At 36.7% G+C, this 25343-nt stretch overlaps 4 protein-coding genes across 9 annotated transcripts; 2 read left to right on the top strand and 2 right to left on the bottom strand.

Annotated features, from left to right (window-relative positions):
- Positions 1-81: 81 nt before the first annotated feature.
- On the bottom strand, positions 82-4751 carry LOC113712521 (uncharacterized). Its single transcript, XM_027236000.2, has 7 exons — positions 3699-4751; positions 1551-3548; positions 1280-1369; positions 922-1192; positions 756-840; positions 527-651; positions 82-305 (listed from the first exon to the last, which is right to left on the bottom strand). The coding sequence occupies exons 1-7, from the start codon at positions 4749-4751 to the stop codon at positions 82-84; spliced, it is 3846 nt and encodes a 1281-aa protein (XP_027091801.2).
- On the bottom strand, positions 4392-8445 carry LOC113712520 (uncharacterized). Of its 4 annotated transcripts, none has more exons than XM_072068312.1 (12): positions 8074-8445; positions 7898-7945; positions 7457-7587; positions 7313-7357; positions 7077-7184; positions 6687-6761; positions 6526-6588; positions 6326-6388; positions 6139-6210; positions 5992-6039; positions 4973-5884; positions 4392-4885 (listed from the first exon to the last, which is right to left on the bottom strand). In XM_072068312.1, the coding sequence occupies exons 1-11, from the start codon at positions 8169-8171 to the stop codon at positions 5055-5057; spliced, it is 1581 nt and encodes a 526-aa protein (XP_071924413.1). In that variant the 5' UTR covers positions 8172-8445; the 3' UTR covers positions 4392-4885; positions 4973-5054. The 4 variants fall into 4 exon arrangements, with proteins under 4 accessions (XP_071924413.1, XP_027091800.2, XP_071924414.1 ...); XM_027235999.2 differs by having other exon boundaries at positions 7898-7958; positions 8074-8203; XM_072068314.1 differs by lacking the exon at positions 4392-4885 and having other exon boundaries at positions 5216-5661; positions 5747-5884.
- A 6356-nt stretch (positions 8446-14801) lies between these two features.
- LOC113712108 (uncharacterized) lies at positions 14802-17051 on the top strand. The gene has a single exon (XM_027235396.2). The coding sequence runs from the start codon at positions 15611-15613 to the stop codon at positions 16370-16372; it is 762 nt and encodes a 253-aa protein (XP_027091197.1). The 5' UTR covers positions 14802-15610; the 3' UTR covers positions 16373-17051.
- A 2155-nt stretch (positions 17052-19206) lies between these two features.
- Positions 19207-24788, top strand: LOC113712183 (uncharacterized). 3 transcript variants are annotated; one of them, XM_027235481.2, is made up of 9 exons: positions 19210-19641; positions 19739-19850; positions 21186-21494; positions 21635-21987; positions 22281-22380; positions 23164-23217; positions 23312-23398; positions 24109-24228; positions 24339-24788. In XM_027235481.2, exons 1-9 carry the CDS (start codon positions 19544-19546, stop codon positions 24657-24659), a joined length of 1554 nt encoding a protein of 517 aa, XP_027091282.2. In that variant the 5' UTR covers positions 19210-19543; the 3' UTR covers positions 24660-24788. The 3 variants fall into 3 exon arrangements, with proteins under 3 accessions (XP_071925764.1, XP_027091282.2, XP_027091280.2); XM_027235479.2 differs by having other exon boundaries at positions 19212-19641; positions 24100-24228; XM_072069663.1 differs by lacking the exon at positions 24339-24788 and having other exon boundaries at positions 19207-19641; positions 24075-24210.
- Positions 24789-25343: the final 555 nt, after the last annotated feature.

Here is a 25343-nt window from a genome sequence, read left to right as displayed (position 1 = left end):
TACCATAGGTGTTGGCTTCTGTCAAGAAATCGTGGAGTTCCTTGAATCCAATAAGCTTTTTTCTGAGAATAAAATATATTATCAACTGGTTAATTTTGTGGCAGGTGTGATCAGTAGAGAAGTGTGGATGTCAAAGTTGTAGAATCTTACCGTTGGGAATTTTAGGAACTCTGCGATTGTGCAGAGCTCATCTTCGGAGGGTTGTGGTAGGAGTTTTGCTCGATCACAGTATGCTTTTTGTGCGATGAGCTCAGTAATTTGTGACTTGTTTTCCACAGCCCTTGTAAGGAGATGGTGATGATTAGCTGTTAAAGTATTTTGAAGATATTTGTATGGCAACAGTTGGTGGGTTTGTATGGGAGCAAGTGGTTACCATTGTTTCAGTGAGGCACCTTGTTGTATAGGAGGGTTCACCAAAATACTTGAGCCAAACTTTGTTGATAGATTCAGAGTTGAAACATTATGTGTATTAAAAAATGATGGACTGTATAAATGATTCAGTTGTAATATTTTGTGGTTTACTTACTGTGATAGGATGAGACTTTCACTCGAAGTGCGACAATGAGTGGCATTGATTGAATGATATTTGCAATAGTCTGCCCTTCATCTGTTTCATGCTCACCCCACAGAGTTAAGATGACTGGCATGAAGCTGCAATACAGTTGGTTAGATATTTAGCTGGCATTGTTGTATATGTGTTAAAATGAAGATTGTGTTGTGTGTAAAGCCATTGGTTGATAAATGATGCAAGTTACCTGTTATCTATGATCACAATCTCTCTGGTTGGGGTAGGTCCTCTGTGATTTCGCGGATGAATTTGTGTAACAATGCCAAGGGTATCTGTTTTTGTCATTTATCAAAGGTAAACTAAGTAGTCATGTATTGAGTATAATAGAGCTGAATTTAATTTTTGTGCATTACCTATGTCTGAAGCGTCATCAATGTGTTGATAGAATCTTCTGAAAGGTGTGAATGTGAAAACAGGGGGAATTTCTGGAGAGCTTGCTTCATCGATTGCTTGGACAACAGTAGAGTTGTCAATATACCAGGTGCATTGATTTTCATGTGCACGGTATTCCGGCGGAGTGTATTCAACTCTTGCATTGGATACCATGTAACGTCTGTACAGGTTGAAGTGGTTGCGAAAGAATTCTATATCTGACTTGTATATCATAACTTCCACTGTAATGCCCTATACATGAAATTTGGTTTTGATTAGAATGCGAATGTGTACAGTGAGGCATGATAACTCTGTGGCAGAATTTATTACTGTGTTTACCTGGTTATCAATCAGAGTAAGCTTCTGATAACGATTTACTGCTTTTGATAGTAGGGGTTTCTGCTTATCAAGGACTTGGACTATCGTTGTCTAGTATTGAAGTCCGGGGACGATCTCAGCAAATCCTATGACTTTTCTGTCGTCCTGTAATACAGAAGAACAAGTAATGGGTAGTTTCTGAGCAAGAATATGAGGATAGAATACTTAATGTATGCTGTAACCATATGCGTATGAATAAATAAAGAAGCTATTCATTTGCCAAATCTAATACTTCTCTATATACTACATTATGTGTTATTGAGTCTACTCCAGTGCTGAATATAGCTGGTTTGATCAGAATTTTTATTGAAGTCTTGTTCTTGGCTCTTGACATTGCTACATATAACTGGCCGTGTGAAAAAACTGGTTCACGTAAATATATTCCCACAAAATCTAGGGTCTGCCCTTGAGCCTTATTTATAGTCATGGCGTAGCATGGTCGAATAGGAAATTGTATTCTTTCAAAAGATACTGGTGACTCTGGATCATTTTCTATTCTGAAGCAGATTCTGTGAAGGAAGACTTCTTTGCCAGTGAATTCTCCACAACTTATTGTTGCATGTATGACGTTGGAGTTTAAAGATTTGCAGATGAGCCTTGTCCCATTGCATAGTCTTTGGGATGGATCAATGTTTCTGAGTAGCATAATTGGAGTGTTTGGCTTCAGAATCAATTTATGAGGTGGAAATCCATTTGGTGTTAGGGCGTTTATGAAGTCCTCCATGATTGTTTGGTCAGAATCCTTAATACATTTGTCTCGGCTAATGTATTCTTGAATTCGACCAGGCATATGGTGTATGAGCTGCTGATTAATCTGATCAACAAACTCATTTTTTGTTGTGAGTATAGCACGGTTTACAGCCGAGAAATCATGATGAGAGAATATTGTCAAATCTGGGAATACCGTGGTAGTCAGCTCTTTGATTGAATCTTCATCATTTGTATATCTTATCAGCATTGATGGAGGTATTTGTATACAGTCATTGTTGACAGTAGGTTCTGTTCCATTTCCAACACGGAGCAAATATTCAATGAATTCTGGATCATCCCTTGCTCTCATGTTTTCTGTGAGTTGAAGCTTGTGGAGGTGTGGCCATATATATGATTTGACTATACTGGCATAAATGAATTCTGATTTTGTGCCCTTAGGAATAACTGGTAATACCTGTCGAAAATCTCCTCCGAAAACGATTACTTTGGATCCAAATAAGGCGTTCGAGTCCATTAGATCTTGGAGTAATCTATCAACAGCTTCTATTAAACTTTTATTTGTCATTGGAGCTTCTTCCCAAATTATAAGACTGGCTTTTTGCAGAAGTTCTGCCGATGAACTTTGTTTGCTGATTCTGCAATTCTTATTTTTTGTTGTATCTAGTGGTATGTTGAACCTTGAGTGAGCTGTTCTTCCACCAGGCAATATTGAAGCTGCTAATCCGCATGATGCTGTAGCCAGCGCAATGAATCCTATGGATCTTGCCTCAGCTAATAATGCTCGATAGAGGAAGGTTTTTCCCGTTCCACCTGGTCCATCAACAAAAAAGCATCCATGTTTTTCCTGGAATACTGCATGAGTGATTATATCAAAGGCAATTTTCTGATCATTGTTTAATTGATCAATTCTTTGGAGATCAGACTCTAGCACAGTAATTCTTGTTTCTGCTATTGTGTCCCTCGTGTTCTTGTTCAGATCATTAAAATTTAGAGGATATGGAACCAGGGCATATGAGTTGATATCTCTTCCCATTGATTCAAGAAAACTGTTTATCTGCTCAAGAACCTTGTATCGTATTTCATCAGTTGATATTTCTGATATTTTGATGAAATCTTCTGATAGACAATATTCAAATTTTTTCCATAGCTTTCTAGCATTTAATGGAGGAAAATGTACCAGCAGAGTTGCGAACAGCCTTCTCAATATGTATGGCATTTGATATGAACTGGCTACTTCAAGGCATTTTTCTTGTGATGTATCTGATTCAAAATATCCTCTGAAAATTGCTGCTTCACGAAATGTGTTGACGTATGTTCCATTGAAAGTCTTGAGGTCTTCAAATGATTTGGGGCCTTTAACATGTGTTAGGAGTAGTCGAAGAAAATAATGTTCTCCTTCTTTTATACTTGCTGCGACAATTCTGTCAATACAGTCCTTCTGCTTTCTAGGTTCCCATTTCTTCCTTCCGGGGTACCAAACGAAGTGCTCTGGGAATTCTTTGTATGTACAGTTAAGATGCTGAGCTCATTTGTCCATAGAATTCATGTAAAAGAATTCTGTTAACATGGTTCTCTTTCTATACTTGTTTCTGACTACATCCCGTAGGTCTTGATCAGGTGTAAAGCTCATGGATTGACAGTTTTGTAAATGAAGTTGGAGATGAATTACAGAAGGGTGCATTTCACTGAGGTTAAATCTGAATACTCTCCAAATTGCTTCAACTGCACACACCCATCGAGCTGATTGGAAGTCCTTTATTTCATCGATTGGAAGAGATTGAGAGTTATTATTGCCTTCAGCACAACTATCTGAGTTTACTCTGAAATGAATCCTATCATGACCCTTGTATATATATTTGTATATGTATTTGACAGCTTTCACAGTGGAGCAGATTTCGACATTTATATGACAATCAAATTTTGCTAATAAGTATCCGTTGTGTGGAACAACCCATCTGTTATCAAGCTGATGGCCACAAACCATTATTTTCTGTCCATCATTTCTCATTCGGTAAGTAGGATACGCGTTCTTGCCATGAAAGGTTGTCTGAGCAAATGGTTTTGGATAATTATTTCTGCATCTTTTCCTCTGATTTCCTTGCATACAAACATTATCTGGATTTTGTGCTCCACAAGGACCATGGATCATGTGCTTTCGAACCATACTGAATAAATGTCGATTTGCTGTTATAACTGGAATTTCTACGCTGACGATTTTATCATAAGATTCTGTGGAATAAAGTTTTGAAGCTGCCTCTAGGATTATGAGGAAATGACCATGCGGTAGACCACGTTTCTGGAACTCAACAACATAGGTATATGCTGCGACTGATCCAAATATTTGTTTCTTGAAGAGTTGCTCTTTCAGAAGATCAAGCTTAGCATGGAAAACTCGAGCCAATAAGTCTGGTCTGTTATGACTTTCATCAGTAGGGAGCATGTGTTTTTTCACCTCAGGCCATGAAGGATTGCATGTCATAGTGATGAATAGATCTGGTTTGCCAAATTTTTGCACGAGAGCCATAGCATCAACATATCTTCTTCTCATGTCGCGAGGACCACCTATGAATGATGCTGGAAGGATAACTCGCTGACCTATTTTGGATCCTTGGCAATGTCCTGCGATGACACTGTCCATTATGCCTTGAAGTTCCTCTCTTCTTATTAACTGTTGTCGGCTTCTGTAATAGTCAAGCCTCTGGGATTCTATTTTGATATACATATCGATGACATATTATTGAAGTAGTCGGCCGGTGTTGAGTATGCCTGGAGTGTACTTTTCTTGCATCTGCAACTTGTATGCGTAATACTCACGCATAGATACAAACTCTTTATTGTTTTCAGGATTGTCAGAAGCTGTAGGACATGTTATTCAATATCAATCTAATGATATAGTAACTGTATATTGGGGAATATAATTATTTACTATAATTTTTGCCATACCTTGGTGTTCAGCTCCTATTAGTTCTTCTGCAGATGTGCAATTAGTAAAAGCAGCAGAGCAGTTGCCTGTTCTATTGGATCTTTATCTTTTGTTTGCATTATGTGGTGCTATTCTTTTTATACCAGGATGCCATCCTGTCTCTCCAAATGGAAACAGTAGCGGATACTGCAATGGATCATAGCATCCATAATAATATTGCACCAGATGATCTTTGCCTTCTTTAGTATAGATTTGGATGTGCCTTTTGTATCCTTCTCCAGATTCTTGGCCCTCTACCCATAAGGCTGCAATTTGGGATGCAGTTGGTTGATTCCAAACTCTCTGGTCATTCTCTGAGTGAGACTTTAAGACAATCTGATATGAGTCAAGATTCGGAACATTTTTTAAGCTTCGCAGAAAAGAGGCATAGGGGTTGGATTCCATGACATGCATAATCTTTTTCACCGCACTCTCTGTTAGCTTTTCTGATGTAGCCAGTCTGTTTTCTAACTCGTGCTCCGTATCATGAAAATATAGCTGCAAATAAACAGTTTTCTGCTCATGTGGAATAAGATCCTTGATGAAGTGATAGGTTTGTCCCTGGACTTTGAATGTGTAGATACCATTAGTTCTTCTACATAGGGATTTGTCATAATGTACTCCGAAAGAGGTGAAGGCAAACATGTTATTGTATGTTCTGACATATGTTCTGAAAGAAAGAGCTTCAGCAGAATGACCAGTATATAGTTCGATGAGAATATATGAAAATTTGTTCTCTTGGAGAACTATCTGACCAGCAGAGCAGCAGAAATTTGGTGTTTCAGAGTGAAGTTTTTTTGCTTCGCAGTAGCTGCAATCTGGTTTGGGAGCCAGTATATCTGGTTCATTGCTGATGCATTTCAATGCTTCAATTCCATCTGGAATTTTTCCACCTACAGTACAATGAATGTAATAGTAATTATTGAATATAAAAAAAAGAATGACAAAAAAGTTTTGAATGAATATCATGTTACATTAATAAGACTTTTTGTTTCTATACCTCTGTTGTGAGGTTTCTGAGTTCTTGCTGACCTTGAACGTTTGTTGCCTGTGTGAAGTTAATAGAACATAATTGACTTTAGTATACAAAGGCTTAATCTAATGATCATTAGATGATGAAAATTAATAATTGAGGTTGTATCTGTACCTTTTTGTGTTTTAGCAATAGATTTTAAGCATTGTTGGCTGACTTGATATTCCTTTGCAAATGCTAACAATTCTAGAAAGGCAAAGTTGTGCAATCAATGGTATTGTAAAGAAAAGAAATATATGTAGATGTTAAATACGATTGAGTAGAATCTTGTATACCTAAAGTTGTTAACAGTGTCAACTACCTGGAGCATCTTCTATGTTTTGGGGAAGAAATTTGAAGCAGTTCATACACATGAAGGATTTAGCTGTTGATGCAATGTAAATAAATGATAGTGGAAGAGTGAGAAGAACATAGTAAAGCATCATATATTGAACAGTTTATTTTTGTGCTTAAGATTGTTTGAAAGAATTAAAGAACAAGTTATTTGCAGTAGTTTCAGACCTTTGTCATGCTGTGCACCACTATCCGAGCATATATGCTTGTGGTTGGTGCCTGAACAATTACCTAGGTTTTAGAAAATTAAGAAAAGCTCAGTTATGTAGCTGAAATAACAATTGTCATAGAACCAATTATGTTTACACGAAGATGATAGAAATGAAGACCTTCTTCATAAGTAGAAAAGCAAAAGAGACTATTCTTGAGATTTGATCCAGGGTGCGATACACAGAATTGATTATCTGTGGCATACAAAAAAGTAAATAGCTGATTATATTAGGGAACAAGAAATATATTATTATGATAGTTTTGGATATCAAGAAGAATTGGGTGTTTATCATGATTGCATTGACTGCCTACGTGAATTGATAGACCTTGTAAATGCAGATAACAATTTGTATGTATGTCATGTGGAAAAGAAACAGGTATTTCCAAAGTTAAGTCTGGACAAACCAGTATAATGCATTTCTGAAGCAAACAGTAAGAAAAAAAATAGGAAATATGGAAAACATTGTTACTCTGACATTGATACAGAGGGATATTTTGTTGAAGTTTACCATTGTTACTCTGATACTTGGAGCTAGGTAACTGAAGATTAGAAAAAAGAGCTGTGGTGACATTTGTATCAGATGTTCCAGCAAGTGTACTTCTATCATATTTTGCAACTGCAATTTTTGGGGCTTTAAACGTCAATATAAGTATAACAAGAGAAAAGGAATGTTTAAGAGATAAAAAGTGAATAGGAATGTAATAATATGAGAAAAAAAAAGTAGGTGAACCTCAAGATATATACCTGTGTCATGAAGATGCTGCTCAATTAACTGTGGCATTAGCACTCCTGTGTATAATAATACATATTTTCATTGTTTCATATTTTCAGTCAAAGAAACTGCAAACTAAAAATGTTTGTAAGCTTTGTGTTGGAGTATATACGTACCATCATTATTATTGTTGGTACTGGCTGGTCTGAAAAGAGGTTTGATATTCGACTCTTTGGTAGGCTGTACAAATTCTGGATCAAGCGTCTTGGACAATAGTTTGGTCATCTTTCTTCTGTGATACGCTTCTCTATTTTTTCTTCGATGAGTTTCCTTTTGTTCGACAAAAAGAGCAGCAAATTTTTCTCTAGCTTTTTTATTTCTTTCATTTTTTTTCTCACGGATTTTGAGATCATCGTTTTGTGCATATAACTCAGAGGATTTCATAATGTTTCTTAGCTAGAACAACTGATTTTTATTGTCGATATATGCATGCAGGGAAGAGAGCATAGTTCGTTGCATGAAGTAAGTGAACGATACCAAAGCAGAAAGTACAAAAGTGGTATCGAAATACTTTGAATAAGCTAAGGAATATGTTAAAGGAGCTACTGGGGGAATACCTCCATCGGTAGTCAAAGCACAGAGTTATGAAGCAGACTTGTCGCAAGCTAAAAAAAGGATCTGAAGTCAGTAAACACAGATCTTTTTATCAATAAGGAAATGAGCAGAACAAAACATCAGAATGATATCAGAAGATATTAAAGAAAAAATTGTGAAACAAGTAACATTCCAGTACCTGGTGTTTGAGGTATTTAGTTGAGGAGAATTGCTAAGGAGATTTTCATACAATCTGGAAAGCAAAGCATATAAAAGAAGACGTTGCATGAAGACCATGTATATATGTCTTATATATTATATATTATAAAATATAAAAAATGAATCAAGACCAGTCCAGAACAGAAGCAACTTCCAGGGGAATTTGCTAAACAAGAAAATGCAGTGGTCGACAGCTAGGTAAAGATGAGTATCAGGTCATAATAAAAAGTCCCTTCTATCCTTTTTCAGATTCATAGCATACATATTAAATTGCTACATAGCAGGGTGTAGACGGTAAATTTGAAAAAGTATTTGAGTTCAAATCATGCATATCTATTTCTGTGAGATCACAATTATCTATGTATCTGCATAGCTTGTACTTCTTCATACACACGTGTTTATATATTTCTAACATATATAAAAGTGGGACTTATCTACAATCACACTTATCTATGTACTTATATTTAATTTATGATACTTATTATATTGATTATTATTCATATACACAATATATAAAAGTGGGACTTATCTACAATCACATTTATCTATGTACTTATATTTAATTTATGATACTTATTTTATTATATCTTATATATATATATATATATATAAACGTATACATATACATATAAATGGTGTCTACCATAGTTACTTTTAGGGGTGTTTTTGAAAATTTTTTTGAGAATGTTTTTAGAAAGTTTTTCAAAAAATTCAAACTAATTTTTAGATTATCTTTTAGAATATTCTGTAAAGATTTTTATTGTATATAAAAAAAATAATATACAAGAGTTATAAAATAATATAATACTCAGATTTATCTATAATTATAATTATCCATGTACTTATTTTTTGATATATATATAAAGACATATATAAATCCCGTTGAAATTAGCTATTTTTTACAGTGTTTTGAAAAATTGTTGGTAGGATATTTTTAAAAAGTATTCAGACATATGAAAGCGAAACTTATCTATAATCACACATATTTATATATATAAAAAAAGTAGTTATATGTACTATGTACTTATTAGTGCATATAGATAAACATATAGATACTTGTTTACTCATATATATATATATATATATATATCTATGTATGTATTACATATCTATATGTACTTATTGATTATTGATACACAAATAAACTTATTGATTATTGATACAGAAATATAAACATATACATAAATGCTGTCTGAATTAGTTATTTTTATGGGTGTTTTTCAGAAATTTTGTTACAATATTTTTAGAAAGTATTTAAGAATAAATAGAGATTTTTATTGTATACACAAATCCATGTACTTATTGATATATAGATAAACAAATATATATGGATCTCGTTTAAATTAGGTATTTTTGGCAGTGTTTTAAAAATTTGTTTATAGGATATTTTTAGAAAGTATTAAGACATATGAAAATCAGACTTATCTATAATTGTATGTATATATATCTACTATATGTACCTATTGATACATAAATCTTGTCTAAATTAGTTACTTTTAGAGGTGTTTATGAGAAATTTTGTTGGAATATTTTGTATAGATTTTTATTCTGTATACATACAAAAAATACAAAAAATAATATACTCATATATATATATCTATGTATGTATTATAATATCTATATGTACTTATTGATTATTGATACACTAATAAACTTATTGATTATTGATACACAAATATAAACATATACATAAATGCTGTCTAAATTAGTTATTTTTACGGGTGTTTTTCAGAAATTTTGTTATAATGTTTTTAGAAAGTATTTAAGAATAAATAGAGATTTTTATTGTATACACAAATCCATGTACTTATTGATATATAGATAAACAAATATATATGGATCTCGTTTAAATTAGGTATTTTTGGCAGTGTTTTAAAAATTTGTTTATAGGATATTTTTAGAAAGTATTAAGACATATGAAAATCAGACTTATCTATAATTGTATGTATATATATCTACTATATGTACCTATTGATACATAAATCTTGTCTAAATTAGTTACTTTTAGAGGTGTTTATGAGAAATTTTGTTGGAATATTTTGTATAGATTTTTATTCTGTATACATACAAAAAATACAAAAAATAATATACTCATATATATATATCTATGTATGTATTATAATATCTATATGTACTTATTGATTATTGATACACTAATAAACTTATTGATTATTGATACACAAATATAAACATATACATAAATGCTGTCTAAATTAGTTATTTTTACGGGTGTTTTTCAGAAATTTTGTTATAATGTTTTTAGAAAGTATTTAAGAATAAATGCAGATTTTAATTGTATACACAAATCCATGTACTTATTGATATATAGATAAACAAATATATATGGATCCCGTTTAAATTAGGTATTTTTAGCAGTGTTTTAAAAATTTGTTTATAGGATATTTTTAGAAAGTATTAAGACATATGAAAGTCAGACTTATCTATAATTGTATGTATATATATCTACTATATGTACCTATTGATACATAAATCTTGTCTAAATTAGTTATTTTTAGAGGTGTTTATGAGAAATTTTGTTGAAATATTTTGTATAGATTTTTATATTCTGTATACATACAAAAAATACAAAAAATAATATACAAGAGTTTCTAAAGTTTCAAGCAAAGGTGAATGTGCAGTGGAACGTCCAAAACAAGTCGAAAGTACAGCATCTGGAAGCACTCCCGATGCACTTGAAAACTACAATATATATATATATATATTTTTTATCTATAATATATATCTATAATAATATCTATATATATATATATATATATATAAGTATAAAACCGAACTCCACAAGCATCAGAACAAAAAACAATCCAAATTCGCGGCTGTTGAATGCCCATTTCAATGAATGTACAAGAGTTTGAAGCAAAGAGCAGCAGCCGAAAGTACAAGCCGTGGAAGCAGAGTTGCAGTTGAAAGCAGCACCACTGTAGAAAGACAAAGTGCTTCTTATGTGTATGTAAAGATAAAGATATTCTTATTCTTCCTCCTGAAACTGAAAGATGAAAGGAGGAGGAAGAATGTTGTAGGTAGGCTACGGTGCAAGCAAAAAGGAACTATCGGAGCCGAGTCTCTAACCTGTGAACTGAACACAGCTGAAAAAGACAAGGGAGCCGGGCTCGTCTTCCGAAATAGCTCCGATGTCAAAGTTAGAGACCTAGACTAGATAAGGTTGGAAGTTCGAGAGTTAAAAACCCTAGATAAGTACGGAAATTGGCTGTATTTATAGCCCCGAAAGATTGGATGCCAAAAGGTCAGGGTGCATTGATTGCCGTAGGGGTAGTCAGCTCCTGGGCTGGCAGAATGTTGCGGCTTCTAACGGTTGTCAAATCAGGCGGCAGAACCCGAATTATGTATTTCAGTCGCAGTTACTACTTAGCAAGCAGCCAAACACAAAGAGACGAAAGAGAGTAGGGAGCGGGAGGGACTCGTCCCAAGGATAACTCCGACAGTTTGTTGCGCCTGCGGGCACAGCTACAATTTCGCAAGCGTTTTTCTTCTGGCAGGTGCTTTTTAAGTTGGGAAGATTCACTCGAGACAGAAAGACGAGCCCAAAACCCATAAAAATCTCTCTCCGTTTTCCAAAGCAGAAGTAAATCATATGTGTCCTCATTTGGAATAGTTGATGAAAAGCAAGTAGCTTTGTCCAGTGCAAGACCCTGGGTAGCAAATTGAGAGGACAAATAACTGATTCAAAAAAAAAAAATTTAAAAATTTTGAGGATTGTATAATTTCAATTGTGTTTTTTCCCTTCCTTAAAAAGTTAAAACATGCATGGCCCGCTGAACATTTTCCTTTCCGTCGGTCTCATTGGTGAATTGGGAGTCCACGGCTCTTATTTTAATAGTGTGCACAAATCCGGTCACCCAAAGAAGAGGCCCATGCCATAAAAAAAAAAAAAAAAAAAAAAGTGGGCATTGTGGTTAGATGCATTTCTCAAATCTGGGTTGGGCGAGTGAAAGAAACAGTACCTGTCCTTACTGTATGAGCAGTATAGCACGAACACGAATTATTAAGTAATAATAAGAAGAGAAACATAACAGGAGTACGACTTAAGTAATTGAGCTGTGTCAAAAATTACATCTACCTCTCATAATTCGACGCTTTTGCTAATTAAACTTTAGATTTGATAAAAAAAATGAATACCCTAAAATAGCCTCAACTTGTAATATTTAAATCACTTTAAAAAATAATTATAATATATTTAACATAAATACAAGAAAAGAACTCAAGTTTTCAATACCATATTTATTATTGATAATCAATTATGACAATAGTTCTACTTCTACCACTATATGATAAAACTTCTTTTAATGGTGAGTACTGGAGGATATGTATTTTTGTAAACTGAAAAAGAAAATATCATCACAATTCTTTTAAAGTTTTTTGAATTTTTGGATTTGCGAAACTAACTATCATAATTTGATAGACGATTTCATTTTCAATTAATATTACTTTTGATTTAGAAAAAAAAAAGAAATAGAAAAGATAGACAAATAAAAATTGAAAGAAATACTAATATAAGAAAAGAACGTCAAGTTTTCAAAAAGTTGTTAAGATGAACATTACAATATAGCTGTCAAACAAACCCATTTAACTAAATTTACCCATACCTCCCCATTAATAGATGAGTATGAATATCTTAAATGTTTACATATGGGCATAAATGGGTTACCCAATAAATGTGTAACCCATTTAATGGGTATTATTTAAATGGGTTATCCAATTTTTGCCCATTAAATGGGTATTATTGGGTAACCCATCAAACCCAATTAACCCATTTAAAATTGTCCTCTCTCCAGCCTCCTCTCTTCCCCCACCCTTTTAAAAAAAAAAAAAAATTCATTTTGTCATGATGTTAACTACTTTTGTTTCATTATTATTATTATTATTATTATTTGTTGATTTTATCTTATCATTTTATTTTATTTTAGTTTATTAACTTGCTCATTTTTCAACATTACCAATTGATGACAAGTTTTAGCTTCTTTTCTTATTTTTCCAAAATGAAAATTTAAATTTACACACGAAAAAATGCTAGGGGTTCAAAATTTTTGGATTAAATTTCTATGTTAACTTTTATAATACTTAGTTCAAATTTTTATATTCTTATTGTTTGATTATTAAATAGTATGTAATTTTGTGACATAGAGTACGGATGGGAAAAAAATTGATAATTAGGTTTATTGAGCATTATAAGTAAATATTTAAAACTAATGATGAGTGCAAAGAATGGCATAAATTGATAACTTAGTTTGCAAAAATGAATTTACAAAAAGTTAAAATAAATGGGTAATTGGGTTATCCAATTCATTTTTTGACTTATCCATTTATATCCATCTAATTAAATGGGTATAAATGGATTGACTCATTTATACCCATTATCCATTTTACCCAATCCAAACCCGTCCAAATCACCTATTTTTGCACCTCTAATTATAAGTAATCCCCACCAATAGTGAAGATGACAACTCCAATTACATACACGTGCGTGTGTGTATATGGGAGAAATTATTTAGACTTGTTCAACGGCCTGCTGATAACTGATAACTAATTAGTAGGTAGTTACAACTAATTAGGAGGAATGCATGGAGCTGGGGCTGTGGCTGGTGATGTTGGTTCCAGGTAATTGGAGGAAGCTTGGGCGGGGAATGAAATTGAGAGCTGATTGAGGAAAGGGCGATGCAAGCAGGTACGTCAGCTGGTCAAAGATTGCAAGCAAGAAAGCACCGCAAAGAGAGGAGGGGGGGAGGGGGGGAAACGGACGTCATCGCTGAGGACTCATTTTTGTTTCTTGGCAAAAAGGTTGCTGCTACAGTACTTAGCAATGAGTAAACTAGTCCACCTCCTCGATCGGACCATAAATAAAAGTCGATTAGCGTTGCTTGTTGACGACCAAACCCAGACGGGAAGCGGAAGACTTATCATCAACCCAGACGGGTTGCTGTTTTTTGGGAGTTTGTCTAAAATTTTACTGTAGTGTACTGTAGAAGTTTTTGAAAAAATTTTGTAGAAAGAAATTTTTGTAAGATGAAAAATTTTGTAGAAGTTTTTGTAAGGTGAAAAATTTCTTTTTTCTTTTTTTTTCCTTTTCTATTTTTTTTCTCTTTCCCTTTCTTTTTCTTTTTCTTTCTTTCCTCTTTCTTCTCTTTTTCTTCTTCTTCTTCTTCTTCTTCTTCTTCCCCGTTACCTTCGCCACCCCCAGCAGCCTGCCAGCAACCGCCACCCCTCTCCTCCCTTTCCCCTTCTCCTCCCCTCCCCCCGCCGCCCCTTCTGCCCGCCTTCCCCCTCCCCCCGCAGCCCCCCTCTGCCCCTTCCCCCTCCCCCCGTCTTCCGCCTTCCCCCTGCCCCTGCCCCCCTCTGCCCCATCCCCCTCCCCCCTCCTTCCCTCTCCCCCCGCCGCCCCCTCTGCCCCTCCCCACTCCCCCCGCCGCCCCCTCTCCCCCTCCCCACTCCCCCCGCCTTCCCCCTCCCCCCGCCGCCCCCCTCTGCCCCTTCCCCCTCCCCCCGCGCCCCCTCTGCCCCGCCTTCCCCCTCCCCCGCAGCCCCCCTCTGCCCCTTCCCCCTCTCCCCGCCGCCCCCTCTGCCCCTTCCCACTCCCCCCGCCTTCCCCCTCCCCCTGCCGCCCCCCTCTGCACCTTCCCCCTCCCCCTGCCGCCCCCCTCTGCCCCGCCACCCCCGCCTTCCCTGTCCCCTTCCCGCTTCTCATCCTCTTTCTTTTCTTTCTTTTTTTTTCCCCACAGAGAGGTGGGAATGGTGCCGGACGTAGAGAGAAAAAAAAAAAAGACAAGAGAGGATGATGGCAGGGGAGGAAGAGGGGGAGAGGGAAAAAAGGGGGAAAAAAAAGAAGACCGGCACCGGCACCGGAAATTGACGCGGGAACCGGCGACAGAGCCGGCAATGGAGGTGGTGGTGGGAGAGGAAGAAGAAGAAAAGGGGAAGGAAAATTTTTTTTTTTGTTGTGTTTTGGATATTTTAAGTGTGTAGGTTAAAAATTTTATAAGTTTTTTGGATAAGTTTTTTGGGGTTCCTGTAGCACAAGTTGTTAAAAAACTAGTTTTATACAAACTTGGTAAAAAACCAAGCTTCCAAACAGGGATCTTCTTCTTCTTCCATTCTATTGAATTGAATCGAATCTCACTAATCTCATCTCTGACGCGCTTACTTCCGTCACCGTGCGCCTGATTGGGTCCCACACCAAAGCCCCTACTTCTACTCCTACTGTCTGCTTGCTGGGGACGGCACGGCGCCATTACATATATAGCGCCTTAGCAATATATGTACTTGCTCAAATCCAAACATTTTTTTTAATAGTATATTTTTCCTCCCATATCGAAGATATCTTCCCCAAGACGCCGCCAAAACCCCCGGCTCAGGGTCTTAGTACTGCTACCGGACCAGCACCAGCAGCAAAATTTTGCAATTACCACAAGGATATATACATAGATAGCTTGCTTCATTCCGCATTCATCAACATCAATCTCTCTCTGTGCTGTCCTTGACAGCAAATGGGAAGCTGTTTCTCCAGCAGCAGCAGCAGCGGCGTCGCTGCAGCAGCATCACTTGCACGCCACCACAAATCCAATTCTACGCCTCCTGCTTACGTTGTCTCAGTCAATGGGGACCTGCGCCACTACTCTACTCCCATAACTGCGTCTCAAGTTCTAGACTCAGAAACCTCCTCCTCCTCCTCCTCCTCCTCCTCTACTAGTAGCATTACCAGTCCTACCTCCTCCTCCTCTGCAACACTATTCTTCCTCTGCAATTCCGACTCCCTGTACTTTGACCAGTTTATTCCTGCCCTCCGTCCTAAAGACCAACTCGACCCTTCTCAGATCTACTTCCTCCTCCCCCTCTCCAAGCTCCGCTACAAGTTATCTGCCTCCGACATGGCTGCTCTCGCCGTCAAGGCTACCCTCGCCCTTCAGACTGCCACTACTAGTATCCTCCTTAAACCTACTAATAATCCTCCTCCTCCTCCAATTACAAGAAGCACCCGCAACCACAAGCACAAGCGCAACCCATCTCGAATTTCTCCTCTGCTTCTGGTACGACACCAACACGAAGATGATCATGCTCAGCCTCCCCCGCCACTACTCCAGCACATTAATAATCATACTCGTAACAAACACCAAACACTCTTGTCCTCCACACCCCGCCCGACGGTACTCCAAAGATTGTCTTCCCGGCGGGCTAAGATGGCTGTACGTTCCTTTAGGATCAGGCTAACCACCATCTCCGAAGGATCTGTTCTCCTTTTCAACCCTTAAATTAATATCATCATTATTATATTTGTTCATTTTTTTAATCAATTGGGTCCCTTCATTAGGAGACCAATTGATTAATGTCCCATCCTGTGCATGCATCCAGGCCCTGCCAGCCGGACCGCTCCGCCACAATATTTGAACCCATTTGTAGTGCTATTCATTTTTTAGAGTTGCAGCAGAAAAAAATGTATGCAAGTAAAGAAGCGAGTGAAAAATGTATTTGCTAAAAAATTTCTTTAGCAATCAATAATGCAAACAACGTGAATTTTCTTCAGTGTAACATGTAGCAGATCTTACGGCAAAGTGATACATTACTCTGACTAGATTGATGCAATGTGCGTCGATTGGCCACATCAATTCGGATGCACATTGCGGTTGCCGAAGGAGCCCATTACGGGTGTTGTGAATTGAAGGTCAATTTAATAGACTTGTATAAGAAGAACCAGGTTGCGCTTCGGAGAATAATAAGCAAGATGCGCCAGTTCCAAAAAAAAAAGGGCGCAAGATATGCAGGGAATATTGTGAAGAAGGGTTGTACGTCAAAGAAGAGGGGGCCTGAAAATAAATACATTATCGACAACTACTAGATTCATCGGTTTGAATAATGTATTTGCCTTCATTATTTTGAAATATTATCAATCTCATTTGGATTGCTAATTTTAGAAGTTTTCGTAGAAAAATATATTGTAATGATTTGATGTATGTGATCATGAAAGGGGCAATTCTTATGTTTAGGATTTTCAACTTGATAAAAATCAGCTCATTGTTTAATGTATTTTGAACTGGTTCTACTCTTTATCCAAATATATTTAATTTCTCTTATTTTAGAAAAGAATGAACAAATTAGTATATTTTCGTTATAGGATCTAGCTAAATGCAAAATAAAAAGAATTGTTATGTAATTAATCATAATGAGAAGACATTATTTGAAATAAAAAAAACTATACAATGACTGTGAAATTAGGATACAAACAAGGCTAAAAGAAATGCCACGAGGAATAGATGATAGATAACTTTTTTGAAATTCAAGGAACATAAAATAATGAATGGAGTGCCAGAGTCTTTTTATTAGAACGCAAATATCATTTATTAATTAGGCAATATATTAAGTGCCTTTTCTATTAAACTTGTTTGATAACATGGGATCCATTTGGATCGTGTGTTTCTTCTGTGAGTTTATCTAAAATTATACTATAAATTACTATAGTTGTCTTATTAATGTATTCAAAAAAAATATCACTTTGCCTAACATACGTAGCTAGTGGCCATCGATGTGTTGCCACTTATCTCTTTGCCAGACTCGATCATCCCCTTCTTTTTCACTATTCATCCTGTCACCGCTTCTCTTCCTCCTCTTCTTTTCCGTTCTCTCTTTCTTCCTCCCACAACTTGGTTGTTTCCTTTCTCTTTCTCTATCTCATTATCACCAAATTTGCCACGTCCTTCTTCTTTATTTCCCTCATTTCCACATTTTCTCCCCTATTTCTTTCCCTAGGTATAATTGTGACCAAACCTAAGGAGAAGATAGGGGAGGGAGAGACAATAATGTTGTTAAATTCGGACCGGATAGCGATTCGACTAAATTATTGGGCCAGGATCAACTGGTCGGATCAATCGGACAATTCTAAAAAATTTGTTGACATCAGCATGATGTCATAATTATTTTATATTTTTATAAGTTTCAGAAATATTGAAATTAAGTTACTGGTTATAGTCGACCAATCACAAAAAATGTTCCAAAAATATTAGATTTGTAATCAAATACACACCTAATAATTATATATAAAAATGTAAATTCGTGACTAAAATATGTCCATTTTCTAAAACTACTTAAAAAACTAAATTAAAACAAATTGACGCAAGTTGGAATCACTGATGCTAAATTGATAAGATGATAGGGATGAAACGTCTTGATTTAGAGATTATTCAGGAAAGTGAATGAGTTTAGTATTTACACTAAACGGGTGGTGTTTTCATACTTCTATTAATAAATAAAAGTGGTACAATGTAAATAACTCAAATTATGTTTGGAAAAAACAAGAAAGAAAAGTTTGAAAATAGGGTTAAGCAGTCGAATTAAGTCACTGATTTAGTCGATTTTTGACTAATTTTTTAGCAAAGCAATTTTGTACTGCAAACAAGTTCGAGAAAAATGCGGATTCACAGGTTGGTCCTAATGGAACTCCTACACGCAATGCTATTGCTCTGAATTGGTTGTAATTAAATGACTTGTTGATCAGTTAACGTAACTAGTGGACTAGGTGTACTGATGATCACTTGCGATGGTTAGAGATGGCGTTGACCCACTAACGAGTGCAATACAAACAAATGAAATGGGGCGGGTGTTGTCATTAAATGGCGTTGACCCAATCTGAATTTGGTGGTAATTAAATTAAATGAACGAGTGTTGTTATTATTGAAACCGTATAGTATTAATTCGTTCACCAATTAAAGCGGTCTTAATCTTATATGTGATGCCGTTATTTGGTTACCAACTTCATCGAGACTACTACTATTAATTATTATTAATATCCGAAACAACATCGATATCATCATCATCATCATCATCATGTAGCAGCAGCACTGTAGGAGTTTTTGGGGAGGGGCACATTAATTATTATACATATAATAGGATAATTATGGTACTCGCGGTATCAAATTAGGCCGCGAGTGATCTGCAAGTAGTAGTGTGTTAGCCCAGGAGGAGGAGCAAAGCATGATGATGTTGACGGGATGGAATATTTATTAGATTCATCCCACCGGGCGGGGCACCACCGCAGTTTTAGGCTTCACAAATTGGAAACCCACCGGTTTTATTTTATTAATGAGTTGAGCTCTCTCAGCCTCCATTGATTACTGATTGCTGCTTTATTAGTAGCAGCAGTAACTAGTAATGTTGTACTTGCTGCTCGGCTGAGGAGCAGTTGTATATCTTCTCCTATTGCTATTGTATCTACTTACATCGCATTATTATTATTATTATTATTATTATTATTGTCTGTCGGTGCCTTCCTTCCATAGTTCCATTCATTCTTCGTCTTCCAAACCACACTCCTATACAGTACCCCTCCACTCCAGTACCAAGCTATGTAATATTACTAAATACTAATCCAAATACTCTTCTTCTTCTGTAGCTTCGATTAATTGCCTGCTACTACCGGAGCCCGAATCACGATGATGAGAGCGCCATTACTGGATTTCTCTTCTCCTTCGACCACTACTCATTCTTCTCCGATACGAACGCCGGACTCCACTACTTTGCAGTTCTATTGGTGAGAGATCATCACATCCTTTTTCTTTTCTACCTCTCTCTCACACTCTCTAATCTCTCCAACTTTTATTTTTCTTCCTTCTTCTGGCTCTCTGCAGTCTTCCTCCGCCTCACCTTCTGACCACTCTCTTGCAAAAGGAGGATCTTTCACTACTCGATGCTACGCCTCCTCTACCAACTTCCCAATCCCACCTCATTTCCCCATCCCCTGTAAGTATTCTGTCTTCCGCCCCCTCTTCTCCGACGAGCACAACCCAACCCAAAAAAAAAAAATTTTTTTTTCCCCATTGTTTTAATGTTCATTTTAATAGTGCTGCATTCACAATTCGTCTTTTTACGTTTATTTCTGTTGCAAATTCCTACGCATGCTAGTATATAGTGTACATATACGATTAAATTGTTTGTTCTCCGTGATGTGAACATGCTATAACGGGCGGAAAGACTTCCTATTTTACACAAATACAACCCCGACTAAACGCATCGAACACATCATCATACTTGAAGATATCCACCACATACTCAGTCTTGACATTTGTCTGAAGACAGTAAACCCAAAAATTCGATTGGACTTTCTACGCAACGCAACCACTCGGATTACCCAATTTCAGAGCCACCATGATATCATTCGTGATATGATCGACATGCCATGATACCCACTTGGCTTTCTATCACACTTACCATTCTTCAGTCTCAGTTTGCTTCCTGAATGCGCTCTAGACAAGAGTCTTCCTGAATAGCTCTCCATGTGTTTTTTTTTTACGCTGGGGCGTAGCTAAAGCCAAAATCTTGACATCATCTGCTGCAACCAAGAACTCGAGTTTAATATTACCAAATTTGACCAAGGTTCCATAAAATCATGCGTATTATGGTGGCGTGTTTGCGTCCTCCTGATCACAGACTTGGTGTTACCAAATTCGAATTGGTGAATTTCTTATCTCTGAAGGATAAACATTTCAACTGTTGGGGTTCCATGAGAACCTTTACTTCTTGCTCTTTTCTTGAATCGGATATTGATATTATCCGAGAGCTATAACAGCTGTAATGACTGTGCCTCTTTTATTTTTCTGTACAAAGGCTCATTAGGACGAATAACCGACATTCTACAGATGCGTCTACCATTCATTATTCAATTATCTTCTGCTTGGGATAATGTCAGCACAGAATTTCATCTGTTCCGCTGACTTGTGATTGTTTCAGTTATAAGAACCTTCAGAAACATTAGGATAAGTTTGAACTGATATAACTCTTGATGCACGAGCACCTGTATTTCATGATTATAAAGGTTTCTCCTTGTAGCTCATGAAACATGTAATGAAGTGCTCACATCTGATGCAGACAGTTGAATTTTAGGACAAATTTTGTAAGTTTTCTATTTGTGGATAAATTATAAGTCTTGACACCTTTCCCTGATTCTCCAGCATGATGATGCATATCATGGGTTCCAATCCCATTAGTCATAGTCTCCTTCTCCTGATACTCTGTCTTCACTTGATGTGTCGTTTGAAAAGAGGCTACCTGACTTATATTTTTAGTTGTGGATTTCAGTCTTCTATGGAACTCATGAAAGAGATAACCAGACTTGAGGTTGAAATACTTCAATTGGAGCGTCATCTTCTTTCTCTTTACCAGAAAGCTTTCCAACAGCATCTTCCAGTTCTGATAAGAGATCGGGGAACTTGTAGTAACGATAAGATGGGACCACACCTGCAAGCTACCGATAATCATCCATGTTACAAACTGGATTGGGCTCTCTCACAAAGTGATTCTAACCATCGCCATCAAATCCTCCCTTCAAATGCATTGACCTGTTCAAGTTACCATATAAAAGCTGCTCCAAGGGCATCATCTAGAAAGGTTGATACATTGCCACTCTTAAAGGTTTCACTCACATATTTAGTTGTCATCTTCTTGAGTTATTGCTGGTCATGAAAATCTGCAATGTTTTATGTTATTCCAGAAGGCATTCATTGAGTGACATAAATAATATTTTGTAGGAGAAACCACAGGTGGATTCTGTGCACCGTAGCCTTGCAGATCATCTTGGCACTTCTCTCATGGATGATGCCCTTGATTATCCCAATAGATTGTCCGAAGAGATCGTCAGATGCATATGTTGTATTTACTGCAAATTTTCTGATCCAGCTCTTCCTCAAAAAGGTCTTTCAGTATCTTCTAGTTCATCGTTGTCCTCTTCTAGCACATTTTCTCCCAGAAATATTTCTGGTGGTTGGAGTCCTCAATTTGATGAAGAACCTAAAGGGTACATTGAAGGCCTAAAAGATGAGGCTGGTCCATATGCCGCAACAATAGAAGTGTTAAAGATACGTCTTGATGATCAGACTTTCCAGTAAGTTGCAAGAGTGCTGGAAAAATTCAGGTTGTCTGCACATGAATATGCTTTGCTTAGAAGTCTTGCTCTAGTTGATAGAGTAACAAACTTTGCTAGAAAGTTCAGGTTATGTTACCTACCCACAACTCAATTATCCTAAACTGAATACTATAGGTTTAACTAAAATTGGGAATCATTGCTCAGCAAACAAATGACCCGTCATTTGATACAAGGGAAATCCTTGATTAAGATTTTCTGGGGAGTTGTTTCCTTAGGGTCTAACATTTCTTGTCGAAGTTCTAATTTTGCAGGTCACTAGTTAAGAGTCTTGAAACTATTGACCCAAGGAACATGAAACGTGAGGAGAAGCTTTCATTTTGGATAAATATTCACAATGCCTTGGTCATGCATGTATGCTTCTAGAGCTCGCTTTTTAATTTTGTTTCTTTGTGATACTTGTATGTTGAAGAGAATCATTTTTCACATTTCCCACCATCACCTGCAAACTGGAAAAGAATCTATCCCTTGATCATTGATGTCTGGTGGAGAAAATTAAGCCCATTACTTAACCTTTTAATGAAGGGTCTCTATTTCTGATTGTAAATCATTAGCTTTTGTTATATTAGACTGATAATCTAATCAGTTAAGTGTGTAGTCATAAGCTTTCAGGAGCACTTCCATAAGATTAAGAGAATGTAGTGGAACTCTATTTGTTCATGGATAGTCCCAAGGGGCTCATGTGATCTTTGCACGTATGGTGCATTACTTACTATTAGCTGGCCTACACTTCTTTGCCTTAGGTGAATAAGGTTATCCCTCTTACCAAGGCTAGTTCTAAATTATGCTTTACGAAAGTTTTGGCTGCCCCTGTCAACTACAGATCCTTGCGCACACAGAGGACGTGACCATAGTAATGATGATTTGAACTCCCTCTCTGACCTATTGTTGGATGTTATGATCTTACCTTGGCTTGGTTACAGGACCATTAGTGCCTTTTTACGGTCTACAATATGTAAATATTCACCACAGTGGCACGCATGCTAACATTGCATATCAACTACTTCTTCAAATTATTCTAGTGTAACTCTTTCAAATTATATGATTATTACTATGCTATGCCACCCTCTCGTTCAGCATCCCTTCCCATTATACTTCACTTTGACATTCTATTGAGGTGTTTGGCTTTTTATGCAGGGTTATTTAGCATATGGAACTCATAATTTTGTGAGAAGCTCTTCGATCTTAAAGGTATATACTCAAATGTGCTAGCTTTCCCTGGTCCCTTGGTCTATAGTTTCTGTGCATAAGCTGTGGTAATTTAATACACAAATCTCTCTTTCAGGCAGCTTATAATGTGGGTGGACACTGCATAAATGCTCATACTATACAAAGTTCAATTTTAGGAATCCGGTCACACTACTCAGCACCGGTATGCCTCGGATTTTAGTGTCTTAATCTATTTGCTCGCACATGGGACACATTTATATGCTTCTACATGATATTGATCTCTTCCTAGTTTCTGGTCTTAATAGGTGAAGAAAGATAATGCAAAATCATGAAGTTTTATCAATGTACAAACGCTGTAAAATCTACCAAAAAAAAGAAAAAAAATCCTTAAGCAAGTTGACATGAACAGAAACATTAACAAACTAAAGATTGAGGAAAGTGGAGGGAAATGATGGTAAAAATATGCACAAATTTCTTCCAGTTATCAAATGTAATCTTAATGAAGTTCAGAACGTTATAATATGGTCCTTAATTTTGAAGTAAGGCTGCCAATATATAGAGTCCTTCTAAAGATTCCATAGTATTTGGAGACCTGTGGTCTGGGTTAAAAAAAGGGGTTTTCGTTATTGAACTAGAAGTTAAATTGTTGCACTTTGGAAAAAAGACAAAAATCATAATCAGGAAGGCAAAACAGACAAAGTCGCATTGGATTTTTTATTCCACATTAAAAACCATCAAATTATGACTGGTTACCTCGTCTTGACCATAAATCATGTGATGTAGCTGTAGTATGACTGATCACGGGGTGTTATGGTAGTTTGACTGAGATAAGTGGTAACTTTGTTTGGTCTTAGCCAATCATCCAGTATTTTGTGTAGCTTTTCTAACACGAGATGAATGCAGTGGCTACAGACACTGCTGAGTCCAAAGAAGAAGCTTATGACCGGGAGTGCGAGGCACACTTATTCCCTTGAATACGCAGAACCTCTAGTTCATTTTGCGCTTTGTTCGGGGTCATGCTCCGACCCTCCGGTATGCCTTCATTTTTGAGCGTGGATATATGTTTTGATTTTTGGAGTAGTGCATTATCTGACTTGACAATGGCACCATGCAATGCAATGCAATGCTCCCCCGGGATGCAGGTTCGAGCGTACACGGCAAAGAATGTATTTCAGGACCTAAAAGTTGCCAGAGACGAGTTCATACAGGCGAGTGTATACATCCAAAAAGAAACGAAGGTATACCTGCCAAAACTAGCGTGTCACTTTGCAAGGGAAATGTCACTAAGCACGAGTGGACTGCTGGAAATGGTGTGTGCATGTCTTCCGGAGCTTCAGCAGAAAGCTATCAGAACATGCATAAAGGGTAGAGCTGACAAGTATATCTATTGGGTACCACGCAGCTCAGCTTTTCGATATCTAATCCGCAAGGAGGTAGTCCAAGGAGGATACCCGTTGAATTGACAAAAAGAAAGAGCGCGCATTTGTTTTTTTTTTTTTTTTTTCTATTGGTTTGTTTGTAAATGAAGGATCGAGAATAAATGGAATGATTTCGCGTTGTATAGAAAGATGCAAATGGTTTATAGTTCTTGACTTCTTGGCTTTCCCCTCATCCTGTACAATCGCCTGACTCAAATGCAACGACCGTGACTGGCTCTGGGATGCACCTCCTCCTCTTCTGCAGTTTGCAATTGCCCATAACTCTAATTTGTGCAAGCCCCTTGCATTTCCCGGCCAACCGTGGTTTAATGCCCTCTAAATTTTCATGAGGTTTTTTTTTTTTTTTTTTTGGTGTTGAGATAATAATTAATTTTATAGATTATCAAAACTTTGTAGTTGCGAGTGTATTCAAGAGGTTAGTTGATCCATCCCCATTTCACTTCCTCTCCCCCTAGTATAAGACCATTTGTAAAATGTTGTACCCAAAAAAAAAAAAAAAAACTCTAATTCGTGCACAAGTGTGATGGTAAGCTAGTTTGCTACCATCCTTATTTGGTTGTGCATCACACTGTGGTCACATGCCGTCCTTTTGTGAAACAAACAAGCACAAAAAAAGAACGGTGCCCTTCCAATTGCGAAACAAAAACTCGCAGTACTAAGCAACCAAGTAGCGGTAGGGTGCCACCGAGTCCAGCTTGAGGAGCGTTA

The sequence above is a fragment of the Coffea arabica genome, chromosome 10c (assembly GCF_036785885.1).
Source record: "Coffea arabica cultivar ET-39 chromosome 10c, Coffea Arabica ET-39 HiFi, whole genome shotgun sequence".
Taxonomy (NCBI): domain Eukaryota; kingdom Viridiplantae; phylum Streptophyta; class Magnoliopsida; order Gentianales; family Rubiaceae; genus Coffea; species Coffea arabica.
Note: the sequence above shows the minus strand (reverse complement) of the source record. Positions and strands in the feature narration are given on the sequence as shown.